Genomic DNA, 19,826 nt, shown 5'->3' with positions numbered 1-19,826 from the left:
CCAGCTTTTCCCCAAAGCCTTGGAGATGCAAACTACAGAAATCACCCTTATAACAGAAGTGTGGCAAGGAAGAAACAGAAAATTAAGAAACAGAGGAAAAGGAATAGATCATGGTAGAGCACTGCAGTTGGAAGGGGGATAGGAAAGGAAGAAGGTTCAACACTACACTAAGTCTGACAACATGAAGCTGGGGGCAATTCTGATCACCCAGCATCAGTGACCTAGGCTTCTATACTGTGAATTGTCCAGTATGGGAGGAGTCTGAGACACTTGAAGATCTAGCATCATAGGGGATGAAGTCGGAAAGGAACAATAAAGATAATTAAGCAGCCAAAAAAAAAATTCTGCAATTATCAAAGATATCAAGAAGAAGAAAAAGATATTGAACATGTTCAGGTTAATCAACATGGGAAACACTAACAATAGAAAGAAATAAGGCCTCTAGATCTAGTAAACAAATTCAGGCATTACTGCAAAATAAAGAAAAATGAGCAATATTTGATGAGATAGAGGATCCTGTAGAATTGTAAGGAGAACACAGAACCACAACATATTGCTCTTCAGTTGTTTAACAAGGAAATAAAAACTATAAGAACAGATCTTATAGACTGTAGAGCAAAAATAATGGGAAAAATAGAAAAACTGAAATCTGCAATGACAAACCTTAACAAAGAAACAAAAGAGAACAGATTGAGAATGTAAATAAATAGAAGCAAAGGGCAATTTAGAAGAGAAGAAAAAATAATTACCATAAAAGAAAATTCCCCAGACCATACCCAGCTCAGGGTTCCCATATCTTCACAAATTAAAAGAAAGAAACAAAAAAATGAACAATACCAGTTGAAGGGGAAAACAGAAAGGGGAAAATCGACTTCAATAAGAGAAACAAAAGGAAAGCCTCACTTTCCTTTTAAAATCCTTTATGAGCTCTTCCAAGAAATCTCTTTGTGTTTGAGACCAATTCATATGTCCCTCTGAGGTTTGGGGTTTTTTGTTTGTTTGTTTTTTGTTGTTTTTTTTTTTTTTAATGGAGGCATTTTTATCTTCATCTGAGTGGGTATTTTGATCTTCCCTATTACCATAGTAGCTTTCTATGGTCAAGATTCTTTTTTGTTTTCTACTCATTTTTTCTTTCTTTCTTTCTTTTCTTTTTTTCTTTCCTCCTTCCTTCCTTCTTCTTCCTTCCTTCCTCTTTCTTTCTTTCTTTTTTTCTTTCTTTCCTTCCTTCCTTTCTTCCTTTTTTTTCCCCCCTTCCCTCTTCCCCTCAATTTCATGGTTTTTAAAGTCCAGCTCTGCTTCTGGGGCACAAGGAGTACCGTCCCAAGCTTCTTGTGTGGCTTTGAGCTTTGGGGTACTTTGAGCATAGGGGACCTTTGTGTTTGGTGTCTTGCTGGTAGCTGGGGGTGGCCCAACCTAATCCTGCCTATTGTTGCCTGGTTTCTAGAGTCAGTATTTTGCCTTCTGTGCAGGGACTGGAGGATGCTCCACTGGTCTGCCTGCTACTATTATATTGAGCCAGGACTCAAAGCTGATCTGTTGCTGTGACTAAGACTCTCCTACTGGCTTGCCCAGACACTCTTTGCTGGGCTGTGCTTCCCTTTCACCCAAGTGAGACTGACCTTTCCTGAAGTCCTTCCAAACTATCTTGAGCTGTAAAATTGTTTCATTCTTTCTCTGTAGGTTCTATTATTCTAGATTCTGTTCAGAGGCTTGGCTTCATGTTGTTTCTGAGGGAAACTGAAGAGAGCTCAAGCAACTTCCTGGCTTCTTTCTGCCTTCTTGATGCAAAATACCATTTTTTTCAAAGTACCACTTGGTTTATTTTATTTTATTTTATTTTATTTTATTATTTTTTTTTTGCTAATCTTTTCTTTTAATTCTTTTTTTTTATTTAATAGCCTTTTATTTACAGGTTATATGCATGGGTAACTTTACAGCATTAACAATTGCCAAACCTCTTGTTCCAATTTTTCACCTATTACCCCCCCACCCCCTCCCCTATATGGCAGGATGACCAGTAGATGTTAAATACATTAAAATATAAATTAGATACACAATAAGTATACATGACCAAACCGTTATTTTGCTGTACAAAAAGAATCAGACTCTGAAATATTGTACAATTAGCTTGTGAAGGAAATCAAAAATGCAGGTGGGCATAAATATAGGGATTGGGAATTCAATATAATGGTTTTTAGTCATCTCCCAGAGTTCTTTCTCTGGGCGTAGCTGGTTCAGTTCATTACTGCTCCATTAGAAATGATTTGGTTGATCTCGTTGCTGAGGATGGCCAAGTCCATCAGAACTGGTCATCATATAATATTGTTGTTGAAGTATATAATGATTTCCTGGTTCTGCTCATTTCACTCAGCATCAGTTCGTACCACTTGGTTTATTATCAGAGTATTTTAAGAAAAAAAATTCTTGTTCAAAATGATTATTACTACTTTCTTTCTAATTGTTTTAGTGTTACTATCATTGCCCTCCTACTTCTTACCCAATAAAAGTTTTTCCTTAGAAAACAAATCCAATCATCAATCATGTCTGAGACTGTCTTACCCTGAACCTCTAGTCTACCACCTGGACCTCATTTTCCTAATTTGTAAAATGAGAAAGTTGAAATTGTTGGACTCTGAGGTCCCTTAAAGATCCATGATTTGATGACAATTCATAACATTTTTCTGTGTGTGTGTATATAAATGTTTCTGATATGTATAAAATATGGATATGTTTCTGATATTTGTGTAAATTAGAATAATCTGAGTTCAAATGCTACCTCAGACACTAGCTCACTTGAGCTTAGATTTGGCTCATTTATAGGATCTCTCTAAAAGGAGAAATTAGAAAGCTATTTCATTAAATTCAATAAATTTAATTTAATTAAAGGTTTTTAAAGCAAAAAATGTTGGAGGGGATATAGGATACTAATTGATTGTTAGTGGAGTTGTAAACGGTTTCAATCATTTTGGAGAGCAATCTGGAATTATACCCAAATAGTTATTAAACAACTATACCCTTTGGCCCGGTAATACCACTACCAGGTCTATTTCAAAAAATGATTAGGGAAAAAGGAAAATAACTTATATGTTCTAAAGTGTTTATAATAACTCTCTTGGTGGTGGCAAAGAACAGGAAATTACAGGGATGCCCATTAAAAGGGGAATAGCTGAACAAGTTATGTTTTTTTATTGTAATGGAATACTAAATTGTACTATACTGTACTACACTGTATTCTTGTATGGAATAGAGAGATAAGGTGAAGAACTTACAGGAATGTATGAATTCTTTTTCTGTATTTTATTTTCATTATTTCTGTGTTTCCCCTATGACTTGTATAATATGTGCAGGCTCATATTTACTTGAGCCTTGGCCTGCTATAAACAAATTTATTTACTTAACCTGAGGTGATGACATTTATCAGTATTTGACATTTATCGATATTTAGTCTATTAGCTTGACCACTATCAGCTTGATTAAGCCTGAAGGCCTGATTTTCTGTTTCCTGGAAATCAAAAGATTTCCAGGAAACAGAAATCTTCCATTCCAATCTCTCCGAATAGCAACAACCAATTAGATGCTTCCCTCTCCCCTTCTCAATGCTCTCTTATTTGTGAGGTAATCTCTTGTATAAAAGCTATGTATCTTTACTACTTCTCTAGCCCTCCTACCGGGAGCTTTCTCTTTCTTATCTCGCAATGGGATGGCTCATCCTCCGGAGGTTTTTAATAAACAACTTTTCTGACTTCTACTGACTTCTCTGAGTAATCATTTTGGGTAAGGGTCTTCTACATCCCTCACATTCTGAATACTATACTGTACAATAAAAATTATGAACTCAGTGATCTTAGAAAAACAAGGAAAGACTTGCCCAAAATAATGAAGAATGAAATGAGAACCAAAAGAACAGTAGCAATACTGTTTTAAGAATCACTTTGAGCAAATAAGTTATATTGACTATTATAAATTTTTAAATTAACTTTATAAAGGGCACATAAAGAAAGACACTATCTGCATCCAGAGAAAGAACTGATAAATAAAAATATATAGAGAATAATTTTACATATATATATATATAACATATATCTATTTATGTCTAATAGTGGGCATCCACAGGGTGAGGGTGGGAAGAAGAGAAGGGAAAAAAAAGAAAATAATTTACATGATAACTTTGTTGAATACTTAAAAGTAATAACAAGTTGTATGTAGTAAATTTGCAGTTTCATGTACAATCTTTTGTATTATTATATTGTTAGGGGAATGCTTGCTTTATTTTATAAATTAAAAATACATTTTTTAAAAAGTATTTAATGTTTAATGCATAGAATAGCTATCTCTTTACTCCAAAAAAAAAGAAATGCTAAAAACATATAAAACTTATAAGTACATACTGAGAAAAACAAACCAAAAAAACCTGAAATCAACAGCAGTAATGTATAACTACTGTTTTCTTCTCCTGGAATGTTGAAACTTAAAACATCAAAATGAAGCATTTTATACCTTTACCTCAATTTCACTTGTCCAAAAAATTCCCCTATCTTCATAACTTCTGGAAAGGACATTCAGAACAAGGAAAAGAGATTCAGTGAGGGTGTACCCTTCATTCAGAGAAGCCTATTTCTCTGCCTCTGTGTTACCCATAAAGGTCTGCTGGTCAAGCCCAAGAGAACTGTTAGATTAGATGACTTTTGAGTTTCTTTTAGCTCTAAATCTATGCTTCTGTGGATTTATTATTATGATCTTCATGTTAGACGAAATGGGTGGAAAATCATTTCTATAACCTATTAACATTGCTCCTGAATGAATAAGGAGAGCCCTCCAGGAACTAATCTTGCTCCAAACCATATGCCTAAATGACCATGGCTTAGGGAATAGTATTTGGGTCTGTGGCTTCTTTTCTATCTGCAGATTTAATGACATTTTTCCTGGGCACAGGACCAACAGTGAAAAAGAACTTGTTTCTGATTGGAGGTAGAATAGGGAAAGGAAGAGTTTCTCAAGAATTAGGAAAATAAAAATTAGCTCCTACAAAAAATTTAGAAAACCCAATTATTAGAGGTTATTTCCATATGCCCTGCAACCCAGTACTAATAAAACCTATCCTATGACTATAACTCCTGCATCTACAGTACTAGATCATCAAAATGTTTTTTTCAAAATTTTTGATTTCAGATCCTGCTAACTCCAAAAAATGTTATATATACTCATTATCTGGAATTATTAATGTAGGCAAGTCAAGTTGATACATTATTAAACTGCAATAGTTTTTTTAAAAAGAAGGGATTTTTGAGATGATCCCCAATGAATCAGAAAATTCAATTATCTAGAATACAATTTATCAAATATTTTATCTAATCAAACTTATGCTGTGTTTACCTTTTTAGAACAAAAAGCCTGATCTGACCCAGGCTTGAGGCTATGTTGCCTTAACAACTAGAATGGTTGGGATCAGAGAACACCTGAATGCCCTGTTCTCCTGTCTGCAAATTTGATTTTCATCCCCTTATTTTGAATTAAAAGTAATGCCTTCTTAGACTACCATCTTAAAACCACTTAAAATTAATACCTTATTTTCCCTTGAATCTTTCCCCTTTCCCACTTTCAGAGAGCCATCCCAATATAATATGGAATATTTTATTCATTTGTTTGTACATTTCTAAGCAGTCTTGTATACCTGTGATTATTAAAAGATATATACATTTTTCTGTAAAAAAAAAAAAAAGTCATCCCACTAATGACATATTGGCAAAAGTTATGGGCACTTACATTAAGAAGGTTATCAATCATGTTGTTCCCTATGGAAAAGACCTGGAGCTTTACTAATGAGTCCATAGCATCCATCTTGACAATTCGATTGCTGAATAAGCTCAGATCTTCTAAGTTAACTAAAGTATCTAGACCCTCAATTGTTTCAATGTTGTTGAAAGATAAATCTGAAAAATTTTAAAAGAAATTTAACAAATTTTATTACTAAAGTAAGTAAAAATTATATTTCTCTCAGTTTCTCCATGTTAAATAAAAATAGAAATACCAGTTACATGGTGGGTGCTGGATATACAAAGACAAAAATTAAACAACTCCTGCCCTCAAGGAGTTTACATTCGATTGAAAAGAAGGAAACAAACATTGATTAAATGCTTACCATGTTATCAGGCACTTTATAATTATCATCTCATTTGATCTTCACAATATACCTGGGAAGCAGGAGCTATTTCCCTTCCTCCCCACTATTTTCACAGTTGAGGGTACTTAGACAGATAGAAGTCAGTAACTTGTGCAGGGTCAGATGGCTAATAAATGATTGACATCAAATTTGAATATAAGTCTTCCTGATTCAAATCTGTGCTATATACACTGTGTCACCTAATTGCCTAAGAGATCAAATACATAATGGCTGTATTCGATTATCTTTTTTTTTTTTTTTTTTTTTATTTAATAGCCTTTAATTTACAGGATATATACATGGGTAACTTTACAGCATTAACAATTCCAAACCTCTTGTTCCAACTTTCCTCTTACCCCCCCCCCTCCCCAAATGGCAGGATGACCAGTAGATTTAAATATATTAAATATAACTTAGATACAAATAAGTATACATGCCAAAACATTATTTTTTGTACAAAATAGACTTGAATTATTTACAATTAGCTTTGAAAATAAAAGATGCAGGTGGGCAAAATAGGGCAAAAATTAATGGTTTTTAGTCATTCCCAGAGTTCTTTTTCTGGGATAGCTAGTTCACATTACTGCTCCATTAGAAATGATTTGGTTGATCTTTGGGGATGGCCTGATCCATCAGGACTGGTCTATCTAGTATTGTTTAAAGTTATAATGATTCCTGGTCCTGCTCATTTCATTAGACGTTTGTGTCTCCAGGCCTTTCTGAAATCATCCTGTTGGCATTTCTTACAAACAGTAATATTCCATAATTTTCATAACCACAATTTATTAGCCATTTTCCAACGTGGACATCCATTCAGTTTCCAGTTTCTAACCACACAAAAAGGGCGCCAAACATTGTAATACAGTTCCCTTTCCTTTTTATAATTCTTTGGGATATAATCCAGAGTAACACTGCTGGATCAAAGGGTATGACAGTTTATAACTTTTGAGCATGTTCCAAACTACTTCAAAATGGTTGGATTTTCTAACCACCAACAATGAATCAATGTCCCAGTTTTCCCACATCCCCTCCAACAATTATTATTTTTTCCTGTCATCTTAGCCAATCATTGGGTTTTTACTGGAGTTGTCTTAATTTGTTTCTCTGATTAATGACTTGGCATCTTTTCTATGACGAAATAGTTTAATTTCTTCATCTGAGAATTGTCTTTCAATCCTTTGACCATTTTCCAATTGGAGAATGGGATTTTATATATTAAGGTTAATTCTCTATATTTTTGGAAATGACCTTTATCAGAACCGACTGTAAAATATTTTCCAGTTTTTGTTCCCTTCTAATCTTGTCTGATTAGTTTTGTTTGTACAAAAACTTTTCAGTTTGGTATAATCAAATTTTCTATTTTGTGATCAGTAATGATTCTAGTTCTTTTGGTCATAAAAACCTTCCCCTTCCACAGGTCTAAGGTTATCCTAGTTCCTCTAATTTATTAATAATTTCATTTTTTGCCTAGGTCATGAACCCATTTTTATTATCTTGGTTCGGTTATGGATCAATGCCTAGTTTCTGCCATATTAGTTTCCCAATTTTCCCCAATTTTATCAAACAGTAAGTTCTTATCCCAAAAGCTGGGATCTTTGGGTTTTCAAAGATAGGTTGCTATATTTGTTGACTGTTTTATCCTTGAACTAATCTACCACTGATCAATAATCTTTCCTTACCAATAAAATATTTTGGTAATCTGTTATAGTATAGTTTTGATCTGGTAAAGGGCTAAAAATCATTTGATTTTTTTTTTAACCCTTGAAATTTTGACCTTTTGTTTTTCCATATGAACTTTGTTGTTATTTTTTCTAGGCTTAAAATAGTTTTTTGGGAGTCTGTTGGTATAGGCTAAATAAATAGATTAGTTTGTAATATTGTTCTTTATTATATTTTCCCCTATCCAAAAGAGATTTAATATTTTTCAATTGGTTAGATCAGACTTAATTTGTGTGAAAAGTGGTTGTAATTTTGTTAAAGTTTTATTTTTCCTTGGCAATAGATTCCTAAATATTTTATATTTCAGTATTCTTTAAATGGAATTTTCTTTGTAACTCTGATTTTGGATTTTTTAGTGATATATAAGAATGCTGATGACTTATGTGGGTTTATTTTATAACCAATTTGTGTTGTGGATTATTTCTAAAACAGCAGAATCTTTGGGGTTTCTAATATAATCATGTCATGGCAAAATGATAATTTGGCTTCCTTTTCCTATTCTTATTCTTTAATTCTTTCTCAGTTTATTCTATAGCTAGGTTTTAATACAATATTAAATGTAACGGTGATAGTGGGCCCTTGTTTTTCCAGATCTTATTGGAATGGTTGCAGTTTGTTCCATTAATATGATGTATGATGGTTTTAAATAGTGCTTGATTTTTTTAAGGAAAAAATCCATTTATTCCTTACTTCTGTTTTTTTAAAGGAATGGATGTTGGATTTATCAAATGCTTTTTCTGCATCTATTGAGATGATCATTGGTTTTTGTTAATTTGGTTTTGAACCAATTATTTGATAGTTTTCCCAAATTGAACCAGCCCCTGCATTCTGGTATAAACCTATTGATCATTGGTATTATCTTGGATGATTTTCTGTATCTTTTTGCTAATATCTTTTTAAGATTTTAGATTTTCATTAGGGAGATTGGTCTATAATTTTCTTTTCTCTGTTTTCAGCCTACCTGGTTTATATCATACCATGTCTGTGTCATAGAAGGAATTTGGTAGGATCCTTCTTCCCAATAAATAATTTATATAATTGGGAAAATTGTTCTTTTAAATGTTTGGTAAAATTCAATTAAATCCATCTGGTCCTGGGGTTTTTTCTTAGGGAGTTGTTTAATTGCCTGTTCTATTTCTTTTTCTGAAATGGGACTATTCAACAATTTTTTCCTCTTTAGTCTGAAGTCTGTATTTTTAGGTAGTCTCCATTTCATTGGTTATCAAATTTATTGGATAAAGTTAGCAAAATAACTCCTTATTATTTCCTTTTCCCTTCATTGGTGGAAAGTTCTCCTTTTCATTTTAAGACTACTAATTTCATTTTCCTCCTCCTTTTCTAATCAGTTTACCAAATTATCTATTTTATTGGCTTTTCTAAGACCAACTCTTAGTTTTATTAATTGTTCAATGTTTTTTACTTTCAATATTTTAATTTTCCTTTTAATTTTAAATTTCCAATTTAGTATTTGATTGGGGGTTTTAATTTGGTCTTTTTTTTTTTTTTTGAAGCCCAATTCAAATCTTTTTTTTTGTTTTATTGAAGCCTTGGATTAAAATTTCTTTTGCTTTGGTGATCCCAAATTTTGGGATGTTCTTTGTTTTTTGAATGAAAATTTTTGTACTTTTTGTTTACCCAATTTCTTTAAGATGAGATTTTTAGTTTCCTTCTTTTGGTTTTTTAATTTTTGTTGAATGTGTTTTTTTGCATATGATCTGAAAAAGATTTCTATTTCTGCTTTTTGCTTTTAATTTAGTTTTATGTCTAAATATGGTAATTTTTAATAGGTTCCATGAATGCTGAGGAAGAAAGTTTTCCCTTTACTATTTTTCTCCAAAATATACCTAATTTTTTAATTTTTTTTCTTTTTTCTTTTTTTTGTTTTGTGGTTTGTTTGTTAACTGAGGTGCAAGGTTGAGATTCTCTTTGGGTTTTTTTTTTTTTCTTGCCTTTCTTCCTTTAGGGTTGGGTCCTTCCCTTGGTGTTATTTTTATTGATATTGTTGTTGTTTATTTTTTTAGAGGATGGTTATTTTTTTTTTTTAGATAATTTTCTTTTGTGATTGAGATAAGGTGGCATCTTTTTATTCCCTGAAGATAATAGATTTGCTCGCCTTTTATTTTTATTATTATCCCCCTGCTTTTGTTGTTTTTTCAAATTTATTGTGTTTGACTTTTGATCCAGTTGTTTGTTTCCCTTTTTGGGGGAGTTTCCCTTAATTTTAGTTAGAATTTAAATTTATTTTTATTAATAAAGATTGTCTTTTTTTCTTTCAATTTTTTAAATTTGTACCCTTTTTCCATTTATCCTTTTATAATTTTCCCCCCCGGTTTTCCCCTTCTTCCCTTTTATTTTTTTTTTTCCCTTTTTCCTTCCCCTTTTTAATGAGGGAGGGAATTTTTTTAAAAAAATGTTTTTTTTTTTTGAGCCAATCGTAAGTAAGATTCACAATTTTCCCCCTTTTCCCTGATATGATAAGTTTCCTTAGCCCTTTTGTGGATGTGGTTTCCCCTTTTTTTTTCTTCCCCTTTTCTGCCATCATTTTTCATATTTTTTTTTTATATATAAATCAAATTATAATGTTTTTTTTATTCCTTAAAACAAAGTTTTTTTTCTTTTTCCATTTTGAGTTTTTTTGGAGATAAATTTTTGTTTGTTTGTTTTTTTTCAGAAAAAATGGAATTCTTTGTTTATTAAATTCCATTTTTCCCTGGAAAAAATGTTTAAAGTGGGTGTTTTTTTGGTGATTGTTCTTGTGCCTTTGGCATTTGGCCCTTTTTTTTAATGTAGGGCAGGATTTTTTGATCTTTTGGCATTTTTTTAAATGGTTTTTTGTGTTGTTTTTTTTTAACTGATGTTTTAAAATTTTAAATATTTTTGGGATTTTAGGGTTTTTTAAGGTTTATTTTTTTTTTCCTTTGTTTTTTGGGGTTTTTTTGATGATTTTGTAAAAAGTATTTGGTTTTTTTTTCATTGGTTTAAAAGTCCAATTTCAGATTATTTTGATCTTTTTTCCAAGTTTGTTTTTTGGGTAGATAATTCTGGTTTTTTTCGTTTTGTTTTTTTGTTTTTGTTGATGTTTTTCAATGAATTTGTTTAATTTTTCGTTTTTTTTAAAAATTTTTTTTCGCTTTTTTATTTTTCTGTTATGTAAATTGAGTTTTTGAATTTGGGTTTTGGTTGTAATTTTTTTCCTTTACTAATTTTTTTTAGTGTTTTTTTTTCTTCCAGATTCTTTTTGGTGTTTTTTGTTTTTCTTCAGGATCCTAATTTGGTTTTTGTTTTTTCTCCCCTCTTTGTGTGTTTTTTTTTTTTTTTTTCGGGGGGTTTTGTTTTGTGGTTTTTTCCTTTTTTTCTTTTTTTTTGGGTTTTAATGGTTTTATGGGTTTGTGGAGGACAGTTGATGATTTTTTGTTTGAGGTTCTTGGTTTTTATTTTTTTTTCTTAAAATTCTTGTTTTTTATTTTTTTTTATGTTTTTGCCTTTGGGGTGGTTCTAGGGGGGTTAAGCTTTCTAGAATAGGGAGAGATGTAAACTTTGGCTCCAAGGTATGGGAGTGTCTGTGTGAGGTTTTTCCCCCAACAGGAGGTGGATTGCATGCCCGAGTTCAAACTGTTAGTAGGGTGAGTGGATTGATTTCGGTAGAATTGGGGGGGTGTCCCCTTGGGGCCTTGTGGGATGTGGTATTAGCGTGATGCAGAGCAGACAGACAAATCTGAAGGTTCTGCCCATTAAACGGCCCTGGAAAAAAAGCTTATGGCCCAAGGGTTCCAGATTGAGCAACCGGGCTCCGCCTCCTCGTGTAGGTACAACTGCCCCGGAAAAGCCCCTTAAAAGGGGTTGGGGCTGGGGCTTTGGTGAATCGTTTCACCCTCGTTTGAGATCTCTCGGAATAATTTCCTGTCTGCGCCCCCGGCCCCCGGAACCGACCTTTTTGGTGAGATGGTTTTTTTTCGGCTGGTGGTTTTCACTTCTTATCTTTACGAATTGTAGCAGTCAAGACTATTTTGAGGCTTGATATATTATTGATAAAGAGGGTAAGAGAAGAGCTTAGAAAGACGCGTGTGTCTTCTCCGCCATCTTGGCTCCGCCCCCCTGTATTCGATTATCTTAAACTGTGCTTTATACTTTATGGATTGGTAATTTCATTTATAAACTAACAAATCCTAATTTGGAGGGGCAGGGAAGCAGGATATGAGGGAAAAAGGCAGCTAGTTGGTGCAGTGAATAGAGAGCCAGGTCAGGAATTAGTAAGCCCTGAATTCAAATTCAGCCTCAGACACTTAATAACTATATTCTTTCTCCCACATAGGTTGTTGTGAAAAAAGCACTTAAATACTATATTAATTGTGTTATTACTTTGCAAATAATCTGCATAGATAAATAATTTAATAGAAATAATTGGAAGCAAAATGGTGAAGTCAGGACACTGCTTGAGCTCTCCCCAGTTTCCCTCATTATCATTGTTAGATCAAACCTCTGAATAGATCATGGAATGACAGAACCCACAAAAATTTTGAGTAAAATAATTTTCCAGCTTAAGATATCTTGAAAGGACTTCAGGAAAGGTCTGTCTGATTAGGCAGGGGGAACATGGGGGTTACATGGGGAATGTATTAGGAGGCTCTTAGCCAAAGTACATCAGTGTTGACCACTCTATCCTAGTCCAGAGGACCAATGACTCAGCAAGCTAGCTGTGAGACTTCCAACTCAAGGCAACTGTGAGCCCCAAACCCCAATACAACAGGCAGGAGTAGGCCAGTCCAACTTAGTGAGAAAACTAATAGCATGCCTGGCCCCAGTTCCAGCATGGGAAGTCAGTGAGAGATTTCTGTCCCCCTGCAAAAAAAAAAAAAAATGCTTGGGACACTTCACTGCACTCTAAGACCAGAGCTCAACTTTTAAAAATGAGCAAAAAAAGTAAAAAAGAGCCCTAACCATAGAAAGCTACTATGGAGATAGGGAAGATCAGAACATAAACTCAGAAGAGGACTTAAAATCCCTACATATGAAATCTATAAGGGGAATATGAACTGTTCTGAAGCTCAAAACTCTTGGAAGAGCTCAAAAAGGATCTTAAAAGAGAAATAGAAGAAAAATGGGGAAAAGAAATGAGAGTTATGCAGGAAAATTATGAAAAGTTGGGGGGGGGGGAACAACAGAAAAGGAAGCATAGAAATTTAAGTAAACAACCCCTTAAAAAAATTTTTGGCGAAATGGGAAAAAAAATACACACACACACACACACACACACACACAGAAAAAAAATTCCTTAAAAACTAAAACTGGAAAAATGGGAAAAAAAATCCACTGAACAAAACTTCTTTAAAAGTACAATTGGCCAAATGGGAGAGGAGGTAAAAAAGTTAACCAAAGAAAACAATTCATTAAAAATTAGTATTGGACAAAAGAAAGTGAATGACTGAATAAGACATCAAGAATTCATCAAACAAAATTTTAAAAATGAAAAAATAGAAGAAAATATAAAATATCTCATTGGAAAAACAACCAAAATAAAAAAGAGAGATCTAGGAGAGATAATCTGAGAATAAATGGACTACCTGAAAGTCATGATCAAAACAAAAGAGTTGGATAACATTTTTCAAGAAATCACTAAAGAAAACTGCCCTGATATCTTAGAACCAGAGGATAAAATAGTCATTGGAAGAATCCACCAATCACCTCCTGAAAAAAATCGAAAATTAAAACTTTAAGGAATAATGTAGCTAGATTCCAGAATTATCAGATCAAAGGGAAAATACAAAAGCAGCCATAAAGAAATAGTTTAAATATCAAGGAGCCATAATCAGGATAATCCAGGACCTAACAATTTCTACATAAAAGGATTAGATGTCCTATTATGATATTCCAGTAGAAATAATTAGGAATAAACTATGGTAAATCAAATTTTGTTGTTCAATTATGTCTTTGTGACCCCATTTGGGGTATTCTTGGCAGAAAGTGATTTGTTAGTTCCTTCTCCAGCTTATTTTACAGATAATGTAATTGAGACAAACAGACTTGCTCAGGATCACCCAGTAAGATACGAGGTCATATTCAACTCAGGTTGTCCTGACTGCAAGGCCAGCACCCTATCTACTGTATCACCCAGTTGCCCCAATATATCAATATAATGCTCCTAAAATAATAAATGAGCAACATGAAGAAATTTGGAAATACTTTATATGAAGTATTACAAAGTGAAAAAATCAGAATCAAAGATATCTACACATTACATTATATAATAATCTCAGCTGGTCTCTCACTGCAGCAAGGCAATTTTATAGCTCCTTAATTGATTCACTAGCCCACTCACTACAATGCCTCTTCCAAGCTTTTTCATTCCTCCTCAATTTATTATTGCTCCTTCCTTCCCCACTCTCTCAGCTGAGAATCTTGCCTCCTATTTGTTTTCTTTTCTTTTTAATTAAAGCTTTTTATTTTCAAAAATATGCATGGATAATTTTTCAACATTAACCCTTGCAAAACTTTGTGTTCCAATTTCCCCTCCCTTCCTTTCACTCCCTCCCTTAGATCCTTGCCTCCTATTTCACTGAAAAAAAAGAGACTATTTACCAGAACGCTCTCTTTACTGTTCTTCCTCATCACTCATATATCATCTACCACTTCCTCCTTCTTTACCACTTTTCCTCTTTTATCATTGTCTGATAATCCTTGCCAAAGCAAACCTCTCCAGATATACAAGTGATGCTATTCCATCTCATCTTTTCCAGCAGATTATACCTTCTATTCTCTCTACTCTCTCATTAATCTTCACCCTTTCTCCTTCTAATGGTTACTTCTCTACCATCTACAGATATACTTGCCCAGGGTCACAAATTAAGTGTCCATGTCTGAGGCAGGATTTGAATTCAGGTCCTCCTGACTCCAAGGCAGGTATCCAATTCACTTGCATGTCACAGCATCACCTCCCTGATGTCGTAGTCCTTTCTGATCACAAAACACAAACAGCCACTTCTGTGTGTCAGAATAGGCGCTGCCCCACTGGATGAAGAGGGAGGGAAATTGTTCCCTTCACTAAAATTGTGCTCCCCTTAAGATTATCATTCAGAAACTGTGTTCCCTTTGATCTGTGATCTCTTTTGGTGTCTCCCCCCAGATAAGTTATCTTTTGGGGATTCCAGATCCTTTGATTCAATTAGAAATCTTGGTCAAAAAGCACTGCTTTGAAGTGTTGTTAATTCCAATAGGAGATCTGGGCCAGATACCGATAAGCATGTAGGCCTGGGAACTTTGGCTTTCTGAAATCTGAAACCTCAAGACTCCTTTTTAAGGGCAATTTCTGAACTCACTCTTTGCAGAAGGTCCAGAGCAGCTTGCTCTGCTTCTAGGACCCTGTCCACTGAGAAGGCATTCTCTTCTCAGTGCCAGCCTTCATTTCCCTAACAGGACTTTGTCACTAAATTAGTCAGTCTCTTAGCAAAACTGGCTTCCTATCCAACAATAAACTTTCATTTTTTCCAATTAATAATTTGGGTTCATGAATTCTTTTATGAATTCATGTGCCAACCATAAGGGGATTTTAACAACTCTCTGATTGCCACTAACCTCATCATGGGGAACCAATTATAATCCATCAGTTAGTCAACACAACTTTTTTTCTCTTCTTCTTTTCCTTCCCTTTTCTCTGTCCACATAAATATCATACCCTTACCTGTGGGTGCTCCACCCAAAAAAATGTAAATTTTGATCACTGCAACCTCACAAAATCACTCAAGCCCAAATCACTCCAGCTCTCATGGAATGACTAACGATAGGTCCCAGGTGAAGCCCCACTTAAGTTACTGTTTGGTTGAATCCAGAGTCAAGAATACAAATCCTACCACAGATACACTTAACTACCTGGACAAATCATTTAAGCTCACTCAGCCTCAATTTCTTCATCTATAAATGAAGAAAATAAAACACTTTCAACCTCAGTTTCCTCAACTATAAAATGGGGATAATAATGACAACCAACTCAGAAGGTTGCTATGAGGATAAAAGAAAAAAATAAAATATATAAAGCACTTTATAAGCCTTAAAGTATTACAGAAATGATAGCTAGTAGTAGTAGACTCCTCAGCATTAGTCACATAATAAGCATTTTAAAAATGTTTTTTATTCATTCAAATACCCCAAAGAGATAAAAAAAAGAAAGGTCCCATTTACACCAAAATATTCATGATAATATTTTTGTGTTACAAAAGAATGGAAAATAAAGCAGGTACCCATCAACTAGAGATTGGCTAAATAAATTCAGGCACATAAATATAATGGAACATTACTATGCCACAAGGCATGATGAATATGAAGAATTCAAAGATACAAGGGAAAACTTGCATGAACTGATGCCAAGTAAAGTAAGCAAAATTAGGAAAACAATATGTGAAATGATCACAACAATTTAAAGAAAAATTAGAACTGAGTCTGTGCAATTTTAAGCTTGGCCTCAGGGAAGAGCAGAGAAAATCTGCTTATTTCTCTTCCCAGCATATATAGTGGAATGCTATATATGCCATCAGACTTGATTAATGAAGTAGTTGATTTTGCTGATTTTTTTTTCCTTTCAGGTTAAAACTCTTGTAAGAAAAGGTGCTCTAAGTAAAGAGGGAATTGTATTCAGAAGGAATGTGATAAAACAAAAAGCATCAATAATAAAAGAAATATAAACTCATACACTTAAAACATATATTAATAGAGCCAGACTTTTGCATAAGCCCTACTCCACCTTAGGATAGGTCATTTCCACTTTTTAAAATCCTCAGATTCCTTCAAGGCTCTAGATAAGTTCCACCTTGTCTGCTGATGCCATGGAATTGTTCTGTTCTCCTTAAATGATCGTGTATATACCTGTTTACATGAGACTGCCCTAGGTGAGTATGAGCTCCAAAAGGAAAGAGACTGGGTTTTGCTTGCTATGCCCCAGCACCTTGGATAGGGCTTTCAGACAAGTCTTATACACAGTAGATCTGTCTGGCTGTGCCCAGAATTTTACTGAACTTGCAGTTAATCACATGCTTATGCCTCAGTGTTCTAGCCCAAGAATTATTCATAGCCAAGAATAGTATTATAACTTGAGTGGGAAAGATTCAAGAACCACTGTAGTTAATGCTTAATAAATGTTTATGGAATTGAAATGAAGTTTCTCAGAGTAAATAATCCTCCACATAAAAATGCTCCTCTCATGTTAGGAAGTGCCAAATGTGTTGATGTCTTAATATTCCCCTTATTTTAACATTAGGTACCAACACAAGTTAAGGCACAGCACACAGGAAAAGAATATCTTTAGTTTAGTTAGTGCCCTCTTATGTTTCTCTTGGTAGCTTCCACAGTCTAGTTACAACGAACTGAGCTTTAAGGGGCCAAGAACACAGTATCAAAATGGATATTTCTATTGCATTTTGAAAACACAGCATAAGACATATACTTTAAAGATTAATTATTTCCTTTCTACAGATGATAAAATGCATTATAAATACATGCTGATAGAGTGGTATTTGATTGATTAAACTCACTAATGTCTACTAAGATGAAAATGAGTCAATGGTATCATATTGCATCATGAGAAACAAAAAGGAAACCTTACCAAGCCACACCAGATTAACAAGACTTTCTAATCCATCTATCTTCTCAATGATGTTATTGTCTAGCTGCAATTTTCTAAGACTCACAAATTGCCATAGATTGTCAATCCTGAGGATGTCTAAAATCAGAAAAGAGAGTGCAATTGATTATGAGTCCATTTGATCAACAGGTTTATATATCTTTTCAATTCAAATGTTGAATGCTAAATAACATCAATAACAACATTAAACAACACTCTAGGCTAATTGTGCTTGTCCATTGGTGTGTGAAGACCACTACAGAAACAAGGAAAAAGACTTTATTCATTAGGTGCCTGCTGTATCCAAATGGAAGACAAACCAGATACAAGATATCTCTGTATACTGTTAACTAGTACTGCTTACAAGGGCTTGACAACATCTCCTAGATTTAGAGTTGCAAGGGACCTCTTAGACCTTTTAGTGTAGCCCCCTAATTAGATAAGTGAGGTAATTGAAGGCCAGAGGTAATATGACTAACCCAAAGTGACCTGGATAATAAGCACCAGAGGCAGGTTTTCTGACAGCACTTACTGCTTTTTCTGTTGTTTTACTTTCTCCATATTACTGAATGAAAATCTGTAATATAGGGAGGGACTTAATGAATTCACTCCACAAAGATCTTGACCTTCATTTGGATTATTAGTAGGCTGTGGAGTAGTTTACAAGAGGAAACCCTTACTTCTAAAGTTGGAACTACTTCAAGTTTCATTACATTTAGTAATACATTCCTGTATCAAAGGTAATTTGATACTGTAGGCTTTCTGGCAGGCTAACATAGCAGGAAAAATGACAAACAGAATTTCATTATCATCTGTTGCCAGACAAATAAAGGTTATACATATTTGTGTCTGAAAAATAATAGCACAAACACAGCTGTGAAAGACTAATAGTAGTGACCTTAAACTCTAGGATTAACAATAGAATGGCAAGAAATTCTATACCATACACAGATAATTTACCATACCATAATAATCAGGATTGATTCTGTATTATTTTATTATTGATCCTGTTTAGAATTAATTGATTTTGTGCTATAATTGCTTTAGTCTGTCTCTGAACTTAGTTGAGAATTCAGTTGGCCTGTAATAAGTTAAATTTAGAAATACATTTCTCTTGTTAATCACTGTTCTATTCTTGTCTCCAGGAATTTAATAACCTTGGGAAGAGGGAGTTTGCCATCAGGGAGTTAGACCTAATATCTTTACACCACCAAGCTATCCTTCAAGGATGTCTGGTTTGTTGTCCAAAAAGTCTGGGCCACTGTTTTGTAGGTTCACTCAAACACTGAATATTTCTTAGCCACAATGGGGAAAAAAGGGGGGTTTTGCTAGCCTCTCATCACCAAACTTACAAGCAATAATATTGTTCCCCTTGCCTCAGCTTTGTGATCAATCATGTTATCCTGAATTCCATGATGTCACTTACCTTGATCTGTTTTTTTGTTCTGTATTCCCCAAAACCTACAAGAGAGAACTGTTCACCTTATTTAGAGTCTTAGTTTACTGAAGAAGCTGAGATTATATTTATTGGTATATTCGTGCTTTACTAACAAATTAATAATGCTTAGAATTTTGTGTCTCAGTTTACCTTAATTTAACTGTTCCAACTGGTAAGCATGAAGGGTTTTGGGGGAGGGGCATAATTGATCAGGAAATTACTTGGGAGGATTTCCCCTTTAAGAACTTTCAAGTGAGATTTTTTACGGAAGGGGCTTATTCTGCTGAGAACTACACCAGCTCAGATTCCTTCTTACACTCCCCAACCCCTGCCTAGTCTCAATCTTTCTGAGCTAAAGTTAGCCTCCACAGTACTAGGGAAGTTGTATCAGTGTTTGTTGGTCTTACATACGTTTAAGTGTGATTGACTGATAATTAGTAGTAAGGAAAACTCGGGAACTCCCTAAGGGATCACAGTGCTTTAAGCAATGTTTAATCTCTTAAAGGAAATTTTGTTTTCCTTCAAAAGGGACTCCTGATTCATGCCAGGATAGGAGGGGACCGTGTAAGAGATTAGAGAAGCCTATAAACAGAAAAATCAAATGGGGTGTGTGTGTGTGTGTGTGTGTGTGTCCAAGAATGGAACTAAGAATGGGACTTCCATCTCTGTCTGTCTTATCATTGGTCTTAATGTTCTGTGTGACAGTCTTGTGGCCATAATTCTTCACATCATTATATTTAGTTACTGTACAGTGACAAAGTCTCTACATTCTGTCTTTTTTCTTCTTTTTTTTATTAAACCTTTTTATTTTCAAAACATATGCGTGGATAATTTTTCAACATTGACCCTTGTAAAACCTTGTGTTCCAAATTTTCCTCTCCTTCTTCCCACCCCGTCCTCTA

At 34.0% G+C, this 19,826-nt stretch overlaps 1 protein-coding gene across 3 annotated transcripts in view; it reads right to left on the bottom strand.

Annotated features, from left to right (window-relative positions):
* Positions 1–19,826, bottom strand: part of DRC3 (dynein regulatory complex subunit 3) — a 106,469-nt gene that overhangs the window by 58,218 nt on the left and 28,425 nt on the right. For all 3 annotated transcript variants that reach the window (XM_031938511.1, XM_031938508.1, XM_031938513.1), the window contains 2 exons: positions 17,469–17,585; positions 5,764–5,930 (listed from right to left, as the gene is read on the bottom strand). In XM_031938511.1, coding sequence (XP_031794371.1) covers positions 5,764–5,930; positions 17,469–17,585 — 284 coding nt within the window. The remainder of the gene's footprint in view (positions 1–5,763; positions 5,931–17,468; positions 17,586–19,826) is intronic.

This window comes from Sarcophilus harrisii, chromosome 1 (assembly GCF_902635505.1).
Source record: "Sarcophilus harrisii chromosome 1, mSarHar1.11, whole genome shotgun sequence".
Classification (NCBI taxonomy): domain Eukaryota; kingdom Metazoa; phylum Chordata; class Mammalia; order Dasyuromorphia; family Dasyuridae; genus Sarcophilus; species Sarcophilus harrisii.
Note: the sequence above shows the minus strand (reverse complement) of the source record. Positions and strands in the feature narration are given on the sequence as shown.